The sequence below is a fragment of the Podarcis pityusensis genome (genome assembly GCF_964106645.2).
Source record: "Podarcis pityusensis genome assembly, chromosome: 1".
In the NCBI taxonomy this organism is placed as follows: Eukaryota; Metazoa; Chordata; class Lepidosauria; order Squamata; family Lacertidae; genus Podarcis; species Podarcis pityusensis.
In genome coordinates this window covers 79,370,372-79,395,213 of record NC_138028.1, presented here as the reverse complement: position 1 = coordinate 79,395,213, position 24,842 = coordinate 79,370,372, and the positions used below count along the sequence as shown (strand labels likewise).

The following is a 24,842-nucleotide window of genomic DNA, read 5'->3' as shown; positions in this document are numbered from 1 at the left end:
ATATTTGCAAAGATCTGCAAAAGGGAGGGGGGGCTTAGCTAGCCTAATAAAGTAATAAAGTGTATCTCTGCCTGTTGATTGGGGAGCAACTGGGGGCCAAGCTTGCAGCTTCAGTATAAGAATGCTCGGAAGACAATAGGGGCGCGGCCAGTCTTTGGAAGCTATTCCACTGGCTGACTCTGCGCAGATTTTGCAATAAACCTTTTTCTCTGTGAAACCCACCCTGATGTTTGCTGGACTCCTTCATGCTAACGGCAAGGGCACGAGGTGACTGGATCCGGACCCCTTAGGTTCAGATATCCTAACATTATGGATTATGAAATTAGTTGAAAGGGGAAAGCAATACAGAAGATAGTAAAGGCAGGAATGTTTACAAGGCAGGCTTTATTGGCCAGTTGCTGTACGCCTGGCCTCAGTTAGCATTCGCGTGGATTAAAGAGCAGGCCCTTTAAATGTATTTATCATGAGTTAAATCTGATACAATGAGCTTTCGTGCCTTTGAGTTATAATTTCCCCTTCTGTTTTCATGTTTTATGTCGGACTCTGGTTCCTTGTATGCTAAGCCCTGTAACTATTAACGGGCAGTTCTAAGGGGATTCCATTATACTGCTTTTGAAGAATATGGGGTTTGAGCCTGAGGCAATCTGCTGTTGAAACCGTTAAAAGCTTATAGCCTCCTGAAAAGGGAGATGGAGGGGAGAAACCCCAACTACTTCTCTCAAAACCTGCAGTCTTTGAAATAGCAACCATCAGGTGTTGGAATGAACAGATGGCAACAGTGAGATAATTCAGAGTTTTAGATGAACCTGAGGACATACCTCACTTTCAATGAGCACCACTCTAGAATGTAAGTGAAACACAGCTTTCTTGGAATATAGGACTTGGAAATCCAAAGCTGAAGCAAGCTTGTTTTCTTCTTCTCCAAAGCGTAGGATCCGAACATATGGATTTAAGTTACAAGAAATGAGATTCTGACTAAATATCAGGAAGAATTTTCTGAGGGTAAGAGCTGTTCGACAGTTGGACAGACCCTCTTGGAAGATAGTGGACTTCCCTTCATTAGATGTTTTTAAGCAGAGGTTGGATGGCCATCTGTCATGGATGCTTTAGTTGAGATTCCTACACTGAAAGGGGTTGGACTAGGTGTCCCTCAGGGTCCCTATTCTACAGAATCAATTTTATTATTCTGCAGGGAACAACAAAAGGAATAACTTGCACCATTCTGAACATGCCTTCCCCCTGAATTTATCATCTGGCTCCTGTGTTCATCATCTGAGGCTCTTCTCCATGTGACCTCCTCCAAGTGAGGTGTGAAGGGTTGCAAGATGAGAACCTACATTTTCAGTGGTGGCTTCCCATTTGTGAAATGCTTGCCCCAGGGAGGCGTGTCTGGCAGGATCACTTTCTGTTTTTAGGTGCTGGGCAAAAAATAAAAATTGCCCAGGCTTTTGGCCATTAATTTAAAGGACACTTAAGTATATTTGCAGCCACTTCTTTTGAACATCTATTTATTGGAGTGGGTTGAATTGAATCTGCCCTTTTATACATATTACCAATAAGCATTTTAGCTTGTTTTTTTGCTCATTTTTATACTTGGTTTTAATGTTTGTCTTGTACGTTGCTTCAGGTTACTTTTGTGAAAAAAGTTAAATTATTATTATTGTTCCTGGAAAATGATTCACCTTTCATTTGTAAAAGGGCCAACTAGAAGCCTTTCCCCAGTGCTTTTGCTTGTTTATGTTTGGGGTGTAGTTAACTCATAATTTTTCTAAATTACCGCACTACTTCTGATATGTGTATGTTAAGTTACATATCTGGTCACTGTAGCAGCTTTTGTCATTTGTGGGGTGAGAGCAAAAAGTAAATGAAGGATCCAATCTTTCAGCTTAAGTGCCATGTTCCTTGTAGCAAGGTCAATGTTGTCATCTGAGAGCAGCAACTCAAACCAAAGAATTGGTCATAAAACTAGATGTTGGAAGAGCTTGACTTGCTAAGGACACCCCAGAATCACTGGGTCCTGAGAATATTTCTATCAAGCACTCTATCTATGCTTTTGACGTATTAGTCAAACAGTCACAGGAACATTGGAAACTGCCTTATGTTGACCATGTTGACCACCTAGCTGCATTGACTAGCAAAGGCTTTCTAGGGTTTCAGGCAATAGTCTCTCTGGGCCCTACCTGAATATGATGGAGACTGAACCTGCTTGGAACGTGTGTGCTCTACCACTCACCTTTGATAAATTTGCTCTGCCCTTCAAAGGGCTTGTCAACAATGCTTCAGCTGGGTCCAACCTCATAAAGATTCATAAAACATAGCTACCACTACCATGGATTTCATCCACTGGAAATCTTGCAATTATGTGCATATAAATACACATATAGACTTGCAACTCTACACAAGTAGAAATGTCATTGAATAACAATACACAATCACTTAACTACAGAGTAGTTATCATACCTCAGTAAATTGGTGCAATCTTGCCTGTTCTTTGACTGTGTGTTATTTCTGATTAGTTTACTGGGTTGCATAAAACGAGTTAGACCATATCTGGCTAGCTTGGATGACTGGGTTTTGTCTTGAGTCTGCTGCTCTGATGTCTGGATCAGGATGACATTATCATGGCAACCTTTAGGATGTCACCACATGGCATCATCACTTTGAACGCACAATTGTTCAATGGTATCCACCCACAGCTGTTGTTGATGCATTTTGCTCTGAGATCAGCACTAACCTTCCTGTTTTTCTTCAACAGCTTTTCCAAGATTTTTGCAAGCAGTATTTTAGAAGCCTTGGATTACGCAGAACCAATCTGTCTGAGGAACAGTCACATCTACTGCTTTGTATTTTTTACCGAAGCTTCTGGCTTCTGCCAGGTGAAATTGCTGATCTTCCAACAGCTTACAGGAAGAAGGTAAGGTTTATTTTACTGGAAGTCTATTTAATTGAAACTGGAATAATCTGGTAATGTTTCCTTCTTAATTATTTGTTGTTACACCACAGAATGCAGAGAAATAAGTGTTCATTTTCCCCCATCTCTATTTCCAATTGTCTATAGACAGGATGTGCTAATAACCACTTTTCCCCATACTTTACCCTAACAATAATTATCACTGTAATAATTATGATGAGGAACACACACACACACACACACACACACACACCAACTTTCAACAATTATTTTTTAAAAAAACATTCACAATATTTAAAAAAGGAACATAAAAGACTACCTTACACTAGGTCAGATGATTTGTCCATCTGATTGTCTATTCAACTCTAATGACCAATCTTTTCTCATTTTAACCCTAAAGCGGATTAATTCCTTTTTTTATTATTATTGCTGGGCACTTTTCTAAAGACTTTCTTCAGGAGCTACAGTTCTAGAACTATTTCCATTACTAAGAACTTTCACATTCTCAGATGCAAACCTGCCTGACTGTCTTGAAGACAATCAAGTACCTTCAGAACTACCTTTTCATTTATTTATTTTACTATTTATTAAATTTTCCACCCTTCACCTGAGGATCACAGAGTGGTTTACAATATACAAACACAAAAATGCGCACCGTAGTAACAAACAAACAAAAATAATTCCCACAAACCTACCTGTCCAATAATCTGAGAGACGGTATGGTGGAGTTGCTATAGTGGCAGACTAGGACCCAGAGTCCTGGGTTCAGATCCATACTCACTCATGAAGCTCACTGGGTGATCTTGGGTGAGTCTTTTAGAGCCTAACCTACCTTATGGACCAGGATTCAACTACCTTGTCCCACCAGCACAAGTATTATTTTGCACAATGGAACTTCCCCCTCTCCCCATGCATGCCCGGTGGCCTCGCCAAACCTGTTCCAGAGGGTTAGGGGGAGGGAGCCCCTAGAACAGATTTAGGGGGTGCAGAGGGGGAGGAGAGGGGGAAAATGTTCCATTGCACAAGCAGAAATCCTTGTGTTGACAGAATGTTCACTTAGCACTACATTGGATTCTGCACAGGGTTGTTGTGAGGATAAGCAGGCGTGGTGGAGGTGATGGGAGAAACATGTTCACTTCCCTAAGCTACTTAGAGGAAGAGTAGGAAATTGAAAGGAGATAGCTGGCTTCCTTAAAGCCACAATTTAGTCTTATTGTTTATGAGAGATGAGAAGAATCCAATGCATTCATAACAAATGAAAACACACTTATATATCAGACGGCAATGATTTATTGTTAAAACACTCAATAAAAGCCTTCGAGTTCCTTGTGAACAGCTGGGCCTTGTCCTTTTTCTTTTACTCTTAACCATGGGTAGGCAAACTAAGACCCGGGGACCGGATCCAGTCCAATTGCCTTCTAAATCTGGCCCACGGACGGTCCGGGAATCAGTGTGTTTTTACATGAGTAGAATGTGTCCTTTTATTTAAAATGCATCTCTGGGTTATTTGTGGGGCATAGGAATTCGTTCATTTTTTCCCCTTCAAAATATAGTCCGGCCCCCCACTTTAGATTAAGTTTATGACTAGTTCACACTGACACATGGATCAGAACCATCTGGGGTCAATAAGACTTTCTGAATGGCTTTGCATTATGTTTCAGACTCAAAGGCTGCTTTGTCATATTTCCTTAATCCTTATTTGCACTTACTGGCCCTTTAGCTGTTGTACCATGATATCACCCGCTAATCAAGTGCTATTTCCTCCCGCCGCAGGAATCCAGTTAGCTCTGGAAACAATGCCAAATCGCTGCTCTGGAACCTTGATTGTTTCCCTTCAGTTTCAGGTGAGTCAATTGCTCTGGGACTGATTTTAAACTTCTATGGATTAAGTAAGCATATAGCTCATTTGTATACTAGCAATGCAATCTGATCCATGTTTTTGCATGCTTCCAAAAGCAAACTGTGCATTCATATAAATGGCCAGCATGCTGGTGCACATTGCTTAGCAGTTTCTGGGGTGCTGCTCCCCTGCTGCTGTGCCATGCACAAAACAAAATGTCTTGTCATGTTGAAATCCAGACTCATGGTTTATTTCTTCCAAACTGAGTGGTAGCCAAAGTTGGTTCTTGGTTTACCACTTGTGGTTTGTTTGGAGAAACAAGTCACAAGCCTGGGTTCAGACAGCCCAACAAACCAGGCTTGAGCTTCTTTCATCTATAGCATGATGGTAGCAAGCACAGGAATGCCACTGGAACTTTTGAGCAGGGTTCTACACGAGTATAGTTGGCTTTAAATTATTGTTTGATGTGATGTTTGAACTGTGAATTGTGTTTGAGGCCACAGAGTGGAAACAAGTTGTGATAGAACACTCTAAATGACTTCCATGAATATGGGACTTGGAACTGCCCAGTTCAGGTGTTTGTCAGTCCTGGTTCTGGCAGGTTAAAGAGATATGTGAAGTTATAAAACTCCACCACTTTTAAAGCTGCTGGTTTTTATTGTGCCATTCTTGCCTTTATTTATTTTGAAAACAGTGCTTGTGGAGAAAGAAGCATTCCCTTTGGCAAACCCTACTCTCTTTGGGAGATGGTAGTGTTTGTGCCAAAACTATTTTCTAAGCTCTACCTGAAAGCAAATGAAAACTAGTCCAGATCTTTATGTCCTTCCCAGAACTTTGATGTAGAAAAATAACATTTGGAAAGAGAATGAATTGTATTCTTCATTGTGTAACCAGCATAGCTCTTTCAGTTGAGCTTATCTGGTTTATATTAATGAAAAGCTGAACTTGTTCCATTTAAATGGAATATTTTAAGTAAATATTTTTCCCTTTGCAAAAGAGCCCTGAGAGCTAAAGGTTCTGCCTCTGTCTTTAAAATTAAGAAGTAGTTAAAAAGAGTGAGAGAGAATCTCTAAAACTTTGGGGGTTGTGTATGTGGGGGTCTGTTCTTCATTAGAAAATAATTTCAATTAAGCTGCCATCCTAAAACAGATTTATCAAGGAGTAATCCCTGTTAAACTTACTTCTGAGTAAACATGCATAAGATTGCACTGCACGGCCCCTAAAAATAATAGAGAGTGTTTAATGCACTCTGTGTGAAATCTGACCAGAGCCAAGAAGACCAAATACATAACGGTATCTGTTGTGCATAATGTAACACCTTGACATCTGACATCTGTAAAGTATTCTGCTCAAAGACTCAAGCCCTCACTAATGTAAATGCTAAAATTTCAATTCGACATTCAAGGACCCCGTGCTTATTTACATCATCAAAGATTTATGATTAACACTCTTCAAAACTGTGATAGCTCAACAGAATATAATAAGACATTTATTATTTCAGACTCCTGGCTTTTAATTTTGATTTGGCAACCATATTCAGGGCTAATAAGCTTTAACGATGCTTTCAAAGTGAGCTGGTCGTCTGTGGGTCCCTGTTACAGTTTTGGGGGCTTCAAAAGGTTGAGTCCAGATCCAGAAGTGGAGCTGGATTGACAGTTTGTCATTTCTTATAACACAGATGCTTCCCACTTACCTGTTCTGTGAGCAGGCTGTCTCTCATCTAGGATCCAGGGTCTCACTGTGTATGTGCGCTTCTATTAAGCTATGGACAGAGTTCCTGATTAGGCACAGTCTGACAGGCCAAAGAAATGTCATGGCTCAAGGACCTAGGACAAATCTGGCAGGGGCAAATGGATCTGACACCACACATTTGCAGCTATATTTTGTAGGCTTTCTATGCTGCTAGCGCAGAACTGGCTAGAATCACTTCCCCAGACTTAAGTCTCTCTTTTGAATGTAATGCAGTGAGAAGTGCTGGGAAAAGCTTTGAAAAGTTGTACCTTTCCCCACTTCTTTTTTGTTCTCTCCCTCCTCTGGGCAGGGATAGTGTGAAGTTACTCATGGACAGCAGGGGGGGAAGAATCAAATCTGAACTGAGCTTCCTGCAAAGCTCTAAAAGGGGGAGAGCTCTGTGCCTTGAGAGTCCTTCCTAGATCATATGGGGGGAAAATATTCTTCATGTGAGTAAAATGCCTCACAATCGTCCCAGGAACCCGACTCCAGTTCCAGAGGTGACGTGGGATTCTGGGCTGAAGGAAATGAATGAGACCTGGAAAGGAGCAATTGCCTGCCTTGGGGTAGCTGTGTTCTTTGTGATGACTATTGGGATTATCTACTGGCAAGTGGTGGATCAGCCAAACAAAAATTGGATCCTGAAAGGGAACGCCAGTGGTCTTATTTGGGAAAGAAAAGCTCATTCCCTCATCCTGCAGACTCTGAGTGAGGACAAAACTTTCCTGGAGATTCACATGGGAAGACTCTCAGATGTGGAGGTACCTTTAATGAAGAATCTGTGTTGGATAAACAAGACGGAATTCTGTTACACCTGGGAAGCCACCGCACATTTGAATATCTCCTTGGAGTCCAGCCTTTCTTCCAACACGGAGTGCTACAGCATCGGTTGGACGCCTCTGCACTGCCAGGTTAAGATCAAGGTAATTAACTACAGCCTCAGTTTATTTCACTAAATATTACGCTCATGTCGCATTCTCAACAAACTTTACAGAGTGTGAACATCAACACTGATAAAGATGCCAGTAATATCCATGCTAATCAAAACAAGCATTGACATCTTAAACTTGGTCCTTGCAGTAAATGTAGATTTGCATTTTTTGTTGTTGCCTATTTATGAAAATCCTGGTTTTTTAAGGTAAAAGTTCAACCCCCTAAAAGAATCTCCAGGATCCCTTGGCAAATACCAAGATATCTGCAGACAAAGATAAAATTGCAAGAATACAAAGGTAAACCAGCCAGCTAAATCCAAAATCAGTTCTAGCTCTGCACCATTGTAGTGTTGTGTATAACCAGAGAGTGGAAGAACCACCTTTCTAAAAATGAACCAAGTAATACCTAAAATCATATCGGTCTCTGAAAATTGCAAGCTAAGAAAGTTCCCTTGCCACCATAGTCATGACATAACTTATTATTATTATTTATCATGGAATGACAGCGGGAGTCTTCAAAACAGCTTTTTTTCTGTGCTCCAAAAAAGGAGGGGGGGGTGCTTTATAATTCTTGGGAAAGTAACAAATCTATCTGCGCCGGCATTGAAATCTAAGAACTGTGTTTCTCTCTGGATATACTGAAAGCTGGATAGGAGTGTTTTGGCATCTCCTGAATGTATGAACTTCTTACAACAATATAGGATTTGGGCAGCAGTCCCAGGCATATGAAACATCCCACTAAAATGCGTAGGATTTTCCTCCAAGTAAATATGTTTATGAGTCAGCATTAAACACATATTTTATGGACAGGGTTTTGCAGCAATATCTAGAAATTTATTTATTCTTGCACTTGGCTTTTCAGCCTCAACCATTTCAGGATCTGAGACAGGTTGAAAAATATTTATGTGGACCTAATGACATAAAAGAAATTAGAACAATTCAAAAGAATGTGATCCTAAGCTGACATACTTGGTTGGAAGTAGGGGTATTTTCTTGAGCGATGTAAATAACTCTCTTGAATCAGGAATGCACCACTCATTGGCAATGCTAATGCAGGAATGCTTTTAAATAATATTTTTTTTAAAAAAATAAAGATACATTTAAAATACAAAGAACAGAATGTACATTCCAGCCAAATGAGGTTTTATTTTGGAATTAAAGACATAGGAAATGCAAACCAACTATCTTGAATGAACAGTTTTTTAAATCAGTGAGTGATCTGCTTGCTTTGACTATCTGACCTATTTTTGCTCTCTTTGACTATCTGACCTATTTTTTGCACAGCATATGCCTTGTTTGTTTTAGTGTACTGTTTTAGTGTACTGGTATGCTAGCAGTACCTGAAAGAAATTCAAAATCTGTGCAGTCATGTTTTCTATGTAAAATACAATTTTTAGTTCAGGATCTTGGGGAGGAAGAGGCCAGTTAGCATAAACAGCTCTAATTAAACCACTCAATTTTAAGCATGAGGCTCACACTGGGTCAAATTCTTTGACCTCAATTAGGCATTCTGGTTCATGCTAGAATTTCTGCAGACTTTCAAAAGGTTTAGCAATCATAGGAGTACCCTAATCAAAGTCTCAAAAATGAAGCCAAGCCTTTTTCAGAGATTCATAGATTGAATTGAAAGGACCTTGCCATAGCTTTGTGTTATCATGGTCCCATATAGACTAAGCATATGGAACCAAAGACTTCTCAGTTGTACAAAGATACAGAGAAACTCTTGCACTGATTGCATTAGGGGGTTGAGAATGCCCAGGAAGCAACATTCAGATGCATATCAAAGACTAAGGAAGAAAAAGCCAGAGTGTCAAACTGGAAACATGCAATTGTTTTTTAGGAGAGTTCTAAGTGATACAATAAAGGCAACTTGCTTTTGGTCTACACAACAGGCAGGTTTCTTTTATCCTGCTGTCATCATGATCAAACAGACTTTTTGGAACATTGTCCACATCTGCCAAACCTGCTTATCGGAAGCAGTTGTAGCACAAGTGTGCATGGTATAATCAGTTACGCTCCTTTTCCTCTACTCAGGGAAGGGGAACTGCAGGGGGGGCAGGGGGGGAACTGACATCCAGTTTTGGTTATAAAATGGGAAAGCCAAGCCAGAATTAGCTTTATTAAATATATTTCAAGACAAAAATATGGATTTACATAATAAAGAATTAACGAACCACTTATTACAAGTGTCAAGACGCAACAAAACCAGACACTGGAGAGGCATTTCTGGCACAATGATAGACAATTGGTACAGAACAGTTTGAGAAATATGACTAGAACTCTTCCCCTCATTAGTGGCTGATCAACCGTAACTGTGTAAAGGAGATGACATAAATGTTAACCCTGATGCCTTCAAAAACTCCAAAATCCCTTTTGAAATGTGTCTGGGCATTCATCTAAGAGGCCTTGTGCTATTAGCCAGTGATTATGCAATCACATGGGAAGTTAAACTTGATGACCTCATTTGTTCAGTGGAAGTAAATGCTTTTAAAAGGGTCTGGGGCAAACTGAATATTTGAGTAAAAATAACCCCACAGCTGGGTGAATATGGTTGGAGCAAGGACAGGTCATATGGGTACAAACATGTACCCTTGCATATTTTATAGATTTAACCAAGGCTATTCTTCAAAATTATACATTAGTTTTTCTGTAATATTTTGCTTTCTAGGACTGCTTTTCCATGGTAAATATTTCCTGGTATGGAGGAGCAAGTGTCACCAGCCAGCATTGGCCTCTGAACAACGTGAGCATCAAGTCCCAGCCATTCATTATCAGCAACCTTGCCAAAACCCCAGCTGCTTATGGCTCTGTCTTAGAAAGATATTTTTTGGGATCAACTGGTAAGAGTTGCCTTTCTCGCTTGATTTCCCAACATTGTTGACTGTAAATAGCTTTTCTATGGCTTTAGTCTTTTCTTTTCTTTTTAATACAGTCCAACTGAGTGAAAAATTAAGAAGGTTACTAGGGTTGTATCTTCTCCAAGAAAGGTGGCTAACTACATCAAGTACCTGCCTCACTGATACAGTGAACAGAGAGTGATGTATCATACCTTAATAGTTGGATGGCCATGGACTCTACTTTACAGAGGACAGTCCTCTGTTTGAATGGCTGTCTGGTCCAAATCCAGTTTTAAAGAACCATAAGAAGGAAGAGTGAGCAGGAGTCTTCAAGCTGTCCACCAACACAGGTCACCTGGCCACATTCTTTCCCATTACAGTGAGATTATACATATATAAAGTAGCATATGCAAGTTTTATGCAATCCCATGCCCTCTTTTTTGTTGACGCAGTTCCTCTTTTTTGCAATGTGTACACGACCACCTTACTAGTGCATTGTGCAGCAATGGTTTCGAATATTAGCTTTTGATGTGGGAATTCCTCTTACTTTCTTTTCTTTCTGAGGAACAGCTCAAATTTGCCTTCCTTAAAAAACAAAAACAAAAACAAAAACTAACCTAACAAAAAAGAAAAGCGAAGATGTATGAGGAAGGATATGCCCTCCCCGCATTCCATTCCCTTTCTACCAGTGCATTAAATCCTAGTACATTAGCCCCAGGCACATAAAATTTGAACTGGTTTGTATTCTAATTTGTCTAAAATGTCTACACTGGCCAGGCAAAATTGCTAGTCAATTTCCCTTCTGCACCATAGCTCACAGTAACTTTTTGACGTGTGACATTAATAGCATGGCAGAATTTCAGAAGACATGTTGTTGCCACTAGTGTACAGAGCAGGAATTGCTAACATGGTGCCCTCCAGATGTTGTTGGATTCCAGCTCCCAACAGCCCTAGCTAGCATGGCCAAAGGTCAGAAATGTTGCTAGTTAATACTCCAGCAATATCTGGAGGGCACCACAGTGTTTACCTTTGGTATAGAGTCTGGGAGCTTCTGTGTCTCTTTGCCATGTTGCATTTTAGAAGGACAGGGAATGACTCTTCCTAAAGGAGGATAGACCACATCTCTGGGCTTAGTATCACCCTATGAGGAAGATTCTCTATCAGGATCAACAACTTTGGAAGGCATGGCTGTGTTCAGTTTGGAGATGCTTCACAAGTCCATGATTAAAAGAAGAAAAAAATCTAATTACATTGATGGTATTCAATCAGTTACGAGATTTTGATACCTAATTATAGTTATTAGACATACTATGCAATAAGTAAACAACAGAATGTTTACGATCTCAGCCATGAGCAATATAACTCGCAGTCTCTACAAGGCTTATGTGCCTTTGACAACAACAAAAAGCAGAGCCACATGGAGTCCCTGTTTTATTCCCTAAATAAGCAAATTTGCTAGAATGTCAACAGCTAGTGTCAATTTTCTAGGACAATTAGGATGGCACAGAGAAATGTGCACCCTTGGATGCAGGCAGAGAAGTATATGTAGGCTTATGCCCTTTTGTCATCATCTGCACAGAAATGGAAGTGAGTGAGTTCTGATTTCTCACACTGGATTAAAAAATGAAACTGGAATTTCATCAAATGCATGACAAAGTAAAGCACAGTCCTAACTGTCTGATTTCTTTTTTATACGTTTGTGTGTTTGTTATCTCTAAAGGAGTGACAGTGATGATTGCCTCAGACATACCCATATTCCTCTCAGTAGAGAGGAACAAACACTTTTGCCTTGAGAGTACCCTTGGCGTCAACATGGCATCCCTGCAGTACACAGTGTGTGTCAGTCAAAACATCACGTCTGCCCATCAGGAAGTGGGAAGCCAGCTTTCAGGACATCAGCGGAAGCTGCCAGATACTGACATACTAAGGTAAGAAAGATATCAGAAAAGTGTGGTCTAACATTAAGCACCCAACCAGCTATAGGATGGCAAGATCTTAAGGGTATGGGTACATGCAAAGGTATATAACAGAAATCCAAAAAGGCAGACTGTAAAATAATAGTAGTAGTTGGTTTTCTTATTCCTTATATATATAAAAAACCCACTTTTAGGTCCAGTGTAATATAGTTCTGGCAGCTGCTCCCAGTCACCAGTCTAGCAGCCACATTCTGAAGTAATTGCAGTTTCTGAATCACCTTCAAAGGTAGCTGCACATAGAGTATGTTGCAGTAGGGCCAGTTCTGATTAATATTATACTATGAACCTGAGAAGGGATTTGGGTAGCGCTCTGGTCTAAACCACTGAGCCTAGGGCTTGCCGATCGGAAGGTCGATGGTTCGAATCCCTACGACAGGGTGAGCTCCCGTTGCTCGGCCCCAGCTCCTGCCCACCTAGCAGTTCAAAAGCAGGTCCAAGTGCAAGTAGATAAATAGGTACCGCTCCGGCGGGAAGGTAAACAGTGTTTCCGTGTGCTGCTCTGGTTCGCCAGAAGCGGCTTATGCTGGCCACATGACCTGGAAAAACTGTCTGTGGAGAAACGCCAGCTCCCTTGGCCAGTAAAGCGAGATGAGCGCCGCAACCCCAGAGTCATTCGTGACTGGACTTAACTGTCAGAGGTCCTTTACCTTTACCTTATGAACCTGAGAAATGGAATCAAGTGGGGAAATTGCATATCCTATTAGACAGGAACATAAGTTTTCTGCCGACATGAGTCCCCTCCCTTTTTAAACATCTGCAGGCATATACTAGATATGCTGGTTTAACCCAGCTATTTTAGTTTTGTGACTTCCTTCTCATCTTGAAAAACCTGTGGGCTAGATAATAAATAAGTGTTAAGCTCAAGCAAGGCTTCTTTCTTTAACTACACCAATACAGGTTGCCTGTCTGGAGCTATTACAGAGCAGCAGATTCTGCTGCCAAGGTGGAGCGAGGATTAAGATATTTCTTCAACAGACTGCAAAGGCATCACCTCGGGGAGGGGCTAATCGCTCTCAGTGAACTTTCCACAGTGCTACTTGGTAATACGGTATGTGCATCTTTGGAGGTCACGGGCAAGCTGCAGAGCTAGAGGGCAGCATTTTCACCCACCCTGTTAATTCCTCAAATATATATCTTCCCCAGCATTCTGCATTAAATTGTTATAGCTAAAGTATCACTTTTCAAAACCTTAGCCAGCAAACTCCCATTTTCCATGTACAGGAGTGTTTTCACAGACTTTGACGACAGCTGGATTTGGTGTTTGATATCACCAGACAAATAAAATACAGAGTCCAGTTTTTCAACAGGGGTTTTGCACACCTACTTGGCACACAGTTGTACACACACATACACGTGCACCAGTAGTCCAATATGTCTTAAGCATGGGAGGCAATTTTATAGATGCAAACCCACAAATACAGGTGGGTTTTGTGGGTGCACATTTCAACTGGGATCTGGGCCATTGTGTGTGTCTGTGTATCTTGATATGATTATAATAAAACCTCAAAGTGTTTTTTAAAAAATTAGAAAAAAATTATTATACTTGTCTTAATTCTCACAAAACTTTATTGTTTATCATCCATATCCCTCTGTTAGATTGAACCCCAATGAAATTGGGAATTGTGGGTAGATGAGCAAATCAGCCTATTTCTGATCCATGTCAATTTCACATACATTTATTCACATAAATTAATATTTAAATACTGTATGTACTTAGGTACATGTTTTACCACAAAATATGTATTTGAATACATGTTTTATCTAAACATTTCTCCCTAAAACATCATTTTTATTCATTTATTAAACTGATAACTATATTGCAAAATTCAGGGAAGTGCAAAATCTGAAGGGCATCTATGTTCTGATTGGTAGCTTGGTAAGTGTGTATTAGGTCAGTTCACTTGCAGACCAAATAATATTTTTGTCCATCCCTAGTTGGGACTGATTCCTTAATAGATTCCCATTAACACCATATAAATGTTACTGGACTATCTCCTATTTGAATCTATCTCCTGTTTAATCTGACTGTTTAGATAACAACTGGTGAATTTAACTTATTAAGGCTTAAGCTAGTGGGGCTGCTATTGGCATTCCATCTAGGCGCTAACTAGGTCCATAAACCCTTATCTTCTACATTCCAGACCATTCACTGGAATACTGCAGCATTGTTCAAGCCAAGGCTATGTGAATCTTGTGAGTGGAAGCTCCATCTAAGCCACTTTGACTTTAATTACTGCTTTAAGAGCCTTTATAGCTGTTACCAGCAGCAGGACTGAAGAGCTTTTTCAAATTATGCCAAACCCTGTGTGGTGTGGTGCCTTTTTAAACACACACACACACACACACACACAACTTCCTGCACTTCTTTTTTTTGTGCTGAAGTATTAAACAGAAGTAGGGTAAGATTTCTTGGAGATGTCATCTGGAGACCATGTTAAATAAACAGCAGAGTGTGTTTTACTGTTTAGTCTTACCTTCCAAACATTATAGTCCCTGGTCCTATGACAAAATCCTTGTCTAATGGTGCACACTATTCTCCCTTCTTTCAGGAACACACGTTTTTACCTGTGCTGAGACGAAAAGGGTTGCATAGTCCAAGGCTTGCCATGGACTCCTCACTTACAAAACATCTAAAGCTTTCCATAACTGTGTCCCCTTTTGCAAGCATCAACTCCCAGCTTTTTCAAATGTCTCTACAAGAAGGCAAAGAAGACTTTTGGCTGAGCCGCCACTCTGAATCTGGTGACTATTCGGTACAAGTCCCTAATATCACCTCTTGCACTTGACCAATTACCTCTAGAGGTTCCTAGCCTGGAAGGAACCAGTAGGTATAAGACTTTCTCGGCTTGCTCAACATACATTAGCAGACGTTAATGAGCCAAAGCACATGTTATGTCGGAGATGTGTGATTGGATCCCCCCAGTTGGTAGTACGTGAGACGCTTAATTGCAAGGTTGTGGATCCGAGCTCTACAATGGGCAAAAGATTCCTGCATTGCAGGGGTCTGGACTAGGTGACCCTCACGGTACCTTCCTATTCTATAACTCTATACCAGGGTTGAGGAGCTGTTTCCAGCCTGTGGATTGGATGTCTAGGTCCCTCACCCTGCCCCCTGCTGGCCATTCTGACAAGTAGATGGGACTGCCCACTTGTCATTCAGCTGGCATCACAGTGATGTCAGGTGACGTGCTTTATTTTGCCTGGGCAGTTTGAAATCACACTAATGGACCAAGACACAGGATTCTGCAGGAGCTGAAAATAAGTTGAGTGTTTGCACTTGCAAAGCCCTGTGCCTTTGCAAGCACTGCCAATTAGCATTTTTCTTCTCCTCGTAGCAGCTACCACGACCCCTGTTTGGATGGAGCCCTGACATGGCAGGAAGGGGGTCTTACCCTCCTTCCTTGTACCAAAGCCTTGATGCAAATCACCTTCCCTGAGCTGCAGAGGCAAAAATATGCAATACAGTCATAGAAAGGAAGCTATATAGAGGGGAAACCTTTATCTCCATGCCGTAACCTCAGTCTAAACTGGGTGTGTGAGTGTTGGGTCGCTTACAGCGACTTTTAGGAAAGTAAAATCATGGCAGGATACCTAATCATTGATTTCCCACATCATGTCTAGTAAGGCCCTTGTAATCAATAATCAAGCTGTACCTAAATAATGATTCTTGGGCCTATAACCAATTTCAGGAAATTATAGTTATACTGTATCTTCAATGGTGTCTGCAAAAGAAATATATTTCAGGCCATGATTTATTAAGCAATGTAATGTAGCAGGCTATCATTTTTAAAAAAAATAAAAATAAATTTATTGCCTAAGAAAATTGTCTCAGTGCCCATGATACACATAAATACAGAGTAATACCTTTGTTTTGAAAATGCACATTAGCTATAAAATATTCTATGCTGTGTTCATATGATTCTGCTCAGAATTTGAGGCAAGGAGTACTGCCATTCGGAGAGCATAACCTTGAAACCAAGTGCTCACAAAAGGTCCCTGCACTCCCCTTAATCTGGCGCTGCCAGCTATTAGTTTAGGCAGGGACCATCCAATATGGTAGCTTCTAGATATTGCTATCATGTATCTAGTAACTGCTATCATGCCTGACCATTGGCTGTGCTGTCTGAGGCCGATGGGAGTTGGAGCCCATAACCTTCGGGGGGGGGGCCCACATTGGTTACCTGCACATGAGGTGAACCAGGAAGTCAGCCTAGCCCTTTATGCTTCTGCTGTTCTCTTCTGATGGCTGTTTCCTATTGCAGGTGCCGCTGCTCACCAGATGGAAAGGGCAGTTTTCTGCTCAGCTAAATGTGACCAGCGGGGCTGCAGTGCTCTGGTACATGGACCAAGTGAGCCTCTTGAGGCAGCGACTGGGAGCAGAGTATTTGGTTTTCGAAAGTGGCGAAGGCAATTGGTTTATGGAGCAAGCAATCCCACCTCCCACAGAACTTGGAGGGGATAAGTACATTCACATTTTAGCCTCAATGGCAGCTGCATTGGGAAACACGTCAATAATTAGCGCTGGCACGAGGTTTGTCTCAGGATAACTCTCCAAACTGTCTGTTTCTGAGGGCATCCTATCAGTGTGCACCATCTCCTGCCCCTTCTTTTTATTTCGTTAAAAGTTTATTTTAGGGGAAATCTCACATCCCCCTTCCACCCCTTTCTCTGTCCTTGTCATGTGCTGCTGGTGCTGCTGTAATCTGAAGGAGAGTCGTGGAGGGATAGTGTGTGCTAATGAACAGAGGCATGGATGTGCATTCAGTATGGGCTCTTCCTTTCCAGAAAAGTGGCTTCAGCTTGCATGAACTGGGTTGCCATATGTCCTCTTTTTCCAGGGCACGTCTTGTTTTTCATGGGTGTATAAAATGAGAGTAGCTGTGGTCTAAACCACTGAGCCTCTTGGGCTTGTCGATCAGAAGGTCAGTGGTTCAAATCCGTGCAACAGGGTGAGCTCCCTTCACTCTGTCCCACCTCCTGCCAACCTAGCTGTTGGAAAGCATGCCAGTGCAAATAGACAATTAGGTACTGCTGTGGTGTGAAGGTAAATGGCATTTACTGTCCTGTTGCGCCAGAAGTGGTTTAGTCATGCTGGCCACATGGCCCAAAAAGCTGTCTGTGAACAAATGCCAGCTCTCTCGGCCTGAAAGTGAGAGGTGAGGGCCGCAACCCCATAGTCACCTTTGACTGGACTTAACCATCCAAGGATCCTTTACCTTTTTTTTTAACCTGTAGTTAAAAGTAGAAGTTGACAGAAGTGTCCTCTTTTTTGCTCTTCAAAATATGGCAACCCTAGCATGAAGCCAAGCCACCAGCTGCTATGTGACAATGCGTCCTTAGAACTGTCTATGACTTTGATGCAATGCTGCACCTGTGCCTTAAGTTGGCCTCCCTCAACCTGGTGCTCTCCAGGTGTTGTTGAACAACAGCTCCCAGCGGCTCCAACCATCACGGCTAAGTCAGGGGTTATGGGAGTTGTGATTCAACAACATCTAGAGGGCGTTAAGTCTGGGGAAGGCTGAATGATTACTGTGCCTTTCAGTATTTCCAGTTTGACTCCTGGTCTGTCTTCTGCTTCTAGAGCCAGCCACCTGCCGCTCTTTCTCCAAATGAACCCCCGCCAGTCCGACTGGAGCTACGCTGGTTTGAAAGGGATTATTCCATCGGTGCTTCATTACAGTCTTCTTGGTTATAACTTTTTTATTCCGGATGCAATAGGTAACGTTATTTTAAGGTCAACTTCTCCTACTTCTTCTTAGAATCTGTTTTCTAGAAGGGCTGAAGATGCCCCTGAGAGAAAAGGCCAGATCTCATGGGCAGAGCCCATATGCTGTGTGTTAAGAGGCCCCAGATTCAATCCCTTTCTGGGAAGGGCTGCAAAAGACCCATGTCTGAAACACTGGAGAGAAGTTGCTGGTCAGTGCAGAGTCTTGATCAGCTGCCATCCAGATGTCAGGCTGCAACTCCCATCAGCCCCAAACAGCAAGGCCAGTGGTCAGGGCTGATGAGAGTTGGAGTCTAACAACATCTGGAAGACACTATGTTGACTACTGCCTCTCTAAATAATACTGGGCTGGATGGACCATTAGGCAGCTTTCTATGCTCTCCAGGGGAGATGAATGCATATAATCTGCTCGCCTAATCAACTATGTTCATGAAGGCTACACCAAGCAGAACTTGAGGGACATCAGTGCCTGAAGTTCTGTTTGGTGCACCATTAGATTTAATTGATTTTCTGTTGACAAGAATTGGCCAGCACATTTCTTAAGCATTAAAAAAATTAAGCAGGAATTGCATATACATTCAGTTCTGCCGAAACTGGAGGGTGTTGTTGTTGTTTTTTTTAAAGTGTTTAGAAATAGAAGTAATGGCATCCCAGCTTCATTCATCTGGTTAGCAAAATCCCTGGGGCTTTTGGACTGCAACTGATTTGTAGCATGGATCGCATCGACCCCATAGCTCAGCGATTGAGCGCATGCTTGGCATGCAAAAGGTCCCTGATTCAGTCCTGCACACAGCCAAACACCCTTAAAACCTTTTAAAGTTCTCGTTTATGTTGATGTTGATGTACTGAACTACATGCAGCAGGTTTAAATTTCTTCATTTCAGACTGCAATGTAAAGATCTGGATTCAGCATTCAGAGTTATGCATACCTGGGGGGAAACTGTAATGAGAACAAAGTTTCAAAAGCTGTCCATTTGTAAAAAATCAGGGGATGCAACTGACAAATGGGAAGGCAGCATGGACAACCAATCTTTCTCTTCCCCTCTTCCACCTGTACCCTTCAGAAAGTTGATGAGACCTAGCAAGCATTGAGGGCTGTGCCATAAGGGACTGCAGTGAGAGGCGAATTCCCTGAAATCAGGTGGAGGAATTTTGCACCATTTGTACAGGGCTCCCGTTTGGGGGCAATTCTCCCTTCACACTGCAGTCCTGTAAGGCCCAGACACAGTGGCTTTGGGGGGAGGTACAGTATACTGAAGAAGCCAGAAGTGAAAACATGTGCTTTAAAAGTTTAATATCTCTGTGTTATTGGTTACTGTAATAAATGTATGATATTAGGCTTGTATTTTAGCAAGCAGAAGGACTTCCATTACACAGTTGGACTTCCCCCCACCCCATGTGGCTCCTAAATCTGTTCTGGGGGTTCCCCCAACCCTCTGGAGCAGGTTTTGGGATAGCATGGGACAGAGGTCCTGTTGCACAAGTGGAAGTAATTGAACTCCCACATTTTTTAGTTGAATATCACCCTTCTGGTATTGCATCTAACTGCATTCCTCTGGGAGCCAGCACTTTCTGAAGTGCTGTGTGATGCCTTAAAAATCCTATCTGTTGCTTTGTGTGTACACACACACACACACGTACATAACAATATCTATGTCTCTTAGAAGAGGAGGTAAAATTTTGTGGCAAGAGATATAAAAATATTAATAGTTTTTTTTAACAATAGACTTGAACCAATGGAACCCTGTAGTAAATCCCACTTTTCGTGCTGAAAAGAGGGACCTCATTGCACTCCTTGTTCTCACAGTGAGCTGTCACTTTTGATAAAATGTGAGGCTGTTTCAGAACGAAATATTCTGTTTTGGAAAGCAATTCCCTTTTCTGAAGGAATTGGGCTCCTTAAGCCTGAGGCAATATTTTTAATAAGAATCCTCTCTTGACCCTCACCCTTTCGCCCACTAGCCAGCACCTAGTATTTCACCAGGAAATCTGCCTGCTCCCCTTCGCAGCATGCTTTCCTTATTTTAGTTTTTTGCTCTGGTGGAGGAAACCTGTTGTCAGAGAACTGACATCGGAGCTAGAGGCGGAGGGAAGGCTCTCAAATGATGCTGGAGAAGGGCCCAGCAGGGAGAGAGGCAGCTCAGCAGATGGGGAAGCAAATCAGCGCAACACCAGGGATAAAGGGGGGCAGATGGGGGAATCGGCGAGAGGGCTCCAGGACTCTTCACCAGACACCAGCGGGGAGAGCACAGGTCCTCCGCTACCCACGCCCTCCCTGCGCAGAAGACTTCTGCGCAGGGAGAGTAGGAGGAGACTTGGCGTCAAACAACTTTTATGTTGGAAAAGGTTTAAGAAACGCCCACTGACGGATTCTGCTAGCGACTGAGGCAGCCACGAAGTGAAGGGCTGTCCAGACTGAAAGGCAACATAGCCAGGAGAGGCGGCAACTTACGCACGAGCAACCCATACTCATTACACCTGTGTTATGATCTCCAACCCCCTTCAGGATTTATGAAGCTAGATGAAGCGGTGTCATGTCACATTACATGGCGAAGTATTTTGGATGTGTTAAAACGCTACATAACCCTGTGTAGGATGACAGGACACAATATTTCCTATTGTAAGTGATTTATTGGTAGCATCTGTGGAATTGCTTTATCTTTCTGGATATGCATGGATTTTAAGATAGTGTCTGCAACCTGCTAATATAGATGGGTTTATGTTTCAAGGTTATAGTTCATTCTTCCCATTTGGCAAACAAGCTGTATGGGTGTACTCTGCAGCATCTACCTTCTGTGGGTGGGGATGGGGCAGAACTGTTTTGGCACAAGGCTTCCCAAGATTTTTCAGTCTATAAGTGTCCCTTCACTGCATTTCTACCTAGAAGGTATTTCTTTCATGTTGGATTAAGAAGTCATGTCTCTGCAGATCATAAAAAGCTTTAAATTTATGTATGTGGGGGCCTTTCACATTTCTACTTTGATAAAGAAACTATGCAGCTGGACAACAAATTAACTTCCTTGCATGAAATTTTAGGTCAGGTTATCCAGTGTGGTGTTCCCAATATGCTTTTGGCTCCAGCTTCCGTCAGCCTCAGCCAGCATGGCCAATGGTCAGGGAAGGAGGAAGGCATTATAATTATAATTATTTATTAAATTTGTATACCGCCCTTCGTCTGTAGATCTCAGAGTGGGTCACAACATAAAATGCAAAATACATGATAAAAACAAGAACAAGAAACACAAACCAATGAACCCCACCCCTCCTCCTCCCACAAACCCATTTAAAAGGGAAATAAGATGTTAATCAGCCAAAGGCCTGGTTGGCTACTCCTGCATAGTTAATGTGTTTCAAGATGCCCCTGTGGTCCTTAGTTATAATGTCATAGACATGGGTTTTTCTGGTTTTTTTGTGGTAGGTTGGAATGGCCCCTAAGAGCCCCCCAAACACTGATGTGAATTCAGCAGTTATCAGGAATAAATGAGATACACAGCAGTAGGGAATGTTTTCTTTTCAGAGTCTTTAGTACAATATTATGTATTTTACCTGCTGTGTCCATGGTTTGCCTTCCAGGCTGCTGACTGTTGATGTTATAATACGCCAGCAGTCAAGCTGCTAAAGCAACGAATGCAAAGCACGCGCCAGAAAGAGAGATGAAAGATGTTCTTTCTTTTAACAGATTATCTGGATTGCCCACTATTTATACTATGTACTATTCCTTTCCAGCTGGAAACTGCCCCCCCCCCATTTGATTCACATCTCAGCTTGAATCCTTCATAATGTACACCAAGCCAATTACATTGTTTTGTGTTAGGAGTCAGAAATGTTGTTTCTCTGTGAAATCTCAATATACTCAGTGTCCCCGTCCCCGTCCTCCCGCCACCCCACTTTCCCACTGCTTTTGAAATTCTTCCTACAACTTGTGTTTCCAGAATGTCAGCAATGCCAAAATGTGAGTTGGATCAGGCCATTCTTCAGTTCCATTTGCTTTGAGCCATCGAGACTGTTTAAGCATCTGGCATGTGTCTTTTTGAACAACACTGACTTCTCTAGCCTCTTCTTTCTCCCATTGGATCTTATTGGCTCCTGTACCAGCAAACAGGAGACAGAAGCCACTTCCAAGCTGTCACTCTTTTGTGGGGAATGGCCATAGCTCAATGGTAGGCCATCTGCTTTGCATGGAGGAAGACCAGGTAGAAATGGGAATGTTCCTTTCCAAGACCCCAGACTGCTGCTGCCGGACAATGAAGACAACATTGAGCTGGATAGACCAATATATAATGACCCCCTATCTGTAAACCAGCAAATTTAGAGTGTGCAATTAAAGTGGATGTGGTGCTCTTGTGCAGCAAACCTGCTTCCAATCCCCCTGGAATTTTCGTGATAAGAAAAGTGTGTGTGTGGGGGGGGGTAACACATTGAAAATGATTGTGGCATGTAACTTGCACACAAATAAAGCAGCATGAAGTCTCAATAAATAACAGTGTTGTAAAACATTCATGCAGATTTTGTGCACCTGTATCAGGATGAATGCTCAATTAACTGGCTGTCTGGAAGAGCCCTGGGATGAAGCTATTGTATTTTAACATTTTGTACTATTGTATTTTAATATTTTGTTGGATATAATAATAATAATAATAATAATAATAATAATAATAATAATAATCTATAATATATCATTAATATAACCTGGTCGTTCCTAAATTAATGGATCAAAGATTAAAGTTGAATTCTAAATATTTATAACAGTTTTCCTATTGCCCAACCATTTTTATTTGTTTGTGCTGTGCAGGAGGAAGTCTTGCAAATGAATTTCTGATCGATGAAGAGCTATATATTAGATGGCTGCAGATTGTGACTTTCCTTCCTGTGATGTCTTTCCGTACTCCACCGTGGGTCTGTTGTGATGACTGGGTAGGTATATCAACTACCACTGGTATGCTAATGATAATATTCTGCTCTCTTGGTTCCCGAATTCTCTCCCTCAGTTCTTACTAATATTTTTTATCTCCACAATGTCTCATTTTGGATGATTCACCACCACCAAAGTTTAAGATGGATTAAACAGTATACTCTGTATGTCTTCTCTGAAATCATCACTTCCATCTTCCTTGACACATCATCAGTACTCTTATCCAGGACTGGCCCAAGGCATTTTGCTACCTGAGGTGAAGGACAAGATGGTCCATTTCACATGCAGAAGCTAACTGGACCAGCAGTTGAATCTTAATCTAACACTGGTGGTAGGACAGGGTGCTCTGTCACATCTGAGATAGCAAGTTAGCTTATGGGGGCCAGGACATGCCATGTAGCATATATAGCTCTGTCCTCTAACATAGGGGCTTAGGAGGAGCAGCAAGGTGGCTGTAATTGCTGCCTCTCCACCCAACATCTGCTGCCTAGGGAAGTTGCTTCACTTTGCCCAAAGATAGGGCTGGCTGTGAGCTTCAGTTTTGCACATGGGGTGTGGGTGTGTGTTATGGAGAAAGAGAGGGGAGAGAAATTTGCCTCTGTGTTGTTCGTTAGCAAAAGATTCTGATGCCAGATCTTGTAATATTTTTCTTCTTAACACTGCCAACATTTGCTATTTCTGATTTCATAGAAACTCTGGTTCAAGTTCTTGTACTTTCTTGCCTCAGCTATCACCAGGGCTTTCTTATACCTCATCTTAAATTCTTATTTCAGCCCTAAACTCTGCTGCATACCTTGCTCATGGCATTCTACCATTCACAGTTGTCTTTTTTTGCTTCTCTTAATCAGTTCAAATTACCCCCCCTCCTAGTTGCTTCATGCTGTGTGCCCCATCTCTCCTTTCTAATTCCCCTTTCACATTCTTTCTCCCACTATTAATTCTGCTTATACTAATCTTCTTATCTTAGTCCTTTAGCTATGCTCTCTTAGTCCTTTAGCTATGTTCTAGAGCTCAGCTGAAACTTCAAAGAAGGCAGTTTTCTGAAAAAAGAAGGCCACTTTATAGAATTTGCTCTAAATATTCTATACCAATTTGTTTGCGGTTGCTGCCATTCTCCTCCTCTCAACACAATGCTGACTACAGGAGTAGTGGTAGTAAAGACTAGCATGATAAGAGACTGAAGAGATGATTTTCATCCAAGCTCAAGGATGAGAGATTTAGATAGGCTGGAATTACAATACCACTAAATTAATATTTTCTTGGCTACTCTGGGTTGGATTCACCTAGGCATCCCTGTCAGGAGAAGACCTGTGCAAGGACTTTTGCTTATACAACACAGCTCCCCCCCTCCCTTCCCTGTTCACACTCTGAAATTGGCTCAGTCTGGAGAACCTCCATTACAGCACACAGTGTGGGGGAGGGTGGAATCCCAGTTGTGGAAGCTGCAATGCTTGTGCAGATGGAATGATTAAGAGTGTGACATTGAATTCCACCCTCTGTATCTACTCCCTTTGGGAGAACATAAATCAAACTAAAATACCTGCTTCTCTATTGACTTTTCCACAGCGTATTAAAATAATATGCTGAACTTCCTTTCTTTCAGGTCCTGAATCTCACCAGGCACTATGTTCAGACACATCAGAGTTTTGTGGTGCCTCTTGTTGAAAAATACAGCAAGGAGTGGCTCTCTGTAGGATACCCTATTTTTCGACCTGTATGGTGGCTCAGCCCCACTGAGTCCATTACCTTTACAATCGATGATGAATTTCTCATAGGAGATGAGGTAAGAAATAAATTTTACTCCAGCGTGTTTTGGATCAGGAAGGGCATCTCAGGGACTGAATATTTTCTATAAGGCATTTGGATTTATATTAGAGTACTGAACATTTCAGCTCTCTACAGGTTTTGAAAATTCATGTAAAGTTACGAAGGTAAAATAGAATACTTGATGATAGAAAACCCTCATAAATTAAAATTG

The 24,842-nt window shown here is 41.7% G+C and overlaps 1 protein-coding gene across 6 annotated transcripts in view; it reads left to right on the top strand.

Annotated features, from left to right (window-relative positions):
* The first annotated feature begins 357 nt into the window (after positions 1-357).
* The window catches only part of LOC308480772 (SITS-binding protein-like), a 33,561-nt gene continuing 9,076 nt past the window's right edge, over positions 358-24,842 (top strand). Inside the window, exons 1-12 of one of the 6 annotated variants that reach the window (XM_081012585.1) lie at positions 358-454; positions 2,756-2,914; positions 4,685-4,755; positions 7,184-7,405; positions 10,083-10,254; positions 11,972-12,179; positions 13,125-13,275; positions 14,777-14,980; positions 16,490-16,758; positions 17,809-17,945; positions 22,745-22,866; positions 24,468-24,647. In XM_081012585.1, the coding sequence (XP_080868711.1) occupies positions 4,708-4,755; positions 7,184-7,405; positions 10,083-10,254; positions 11,972-12,179; positions 13,125-13,275; positions 14,777-14,980; positions 16,490-16,758; positions 17,809-17,945; positions 22,745-22,866; positions 24,468-24,647 (1,713 nt within the window). In that variant the 5' untranslated portion in view covers positions 358-454; positions 2,756-2,914; positions 4,685-4,707. Of the gene's footprint in view, positions 455-474; positions 848-895; positions 1,003-2,542; positions 2,915-4,681; positions 4,756-6,925; positions 7,406-10,082; positions 10,255-11,971; positions 12,180-13,124; positions 13,276-14,776; positions 14,981-16,489; positions 16,759-17,808; positions 17,946-22,744; positions 22,867-24,467; positions 24,648-24,842 lie in introns of those variants that run through there. The other 5 variants (XM_081012583.1, XM_081012584.1, XM_081012582.1 and 2 more) reach the window with 5 other exon arrangements.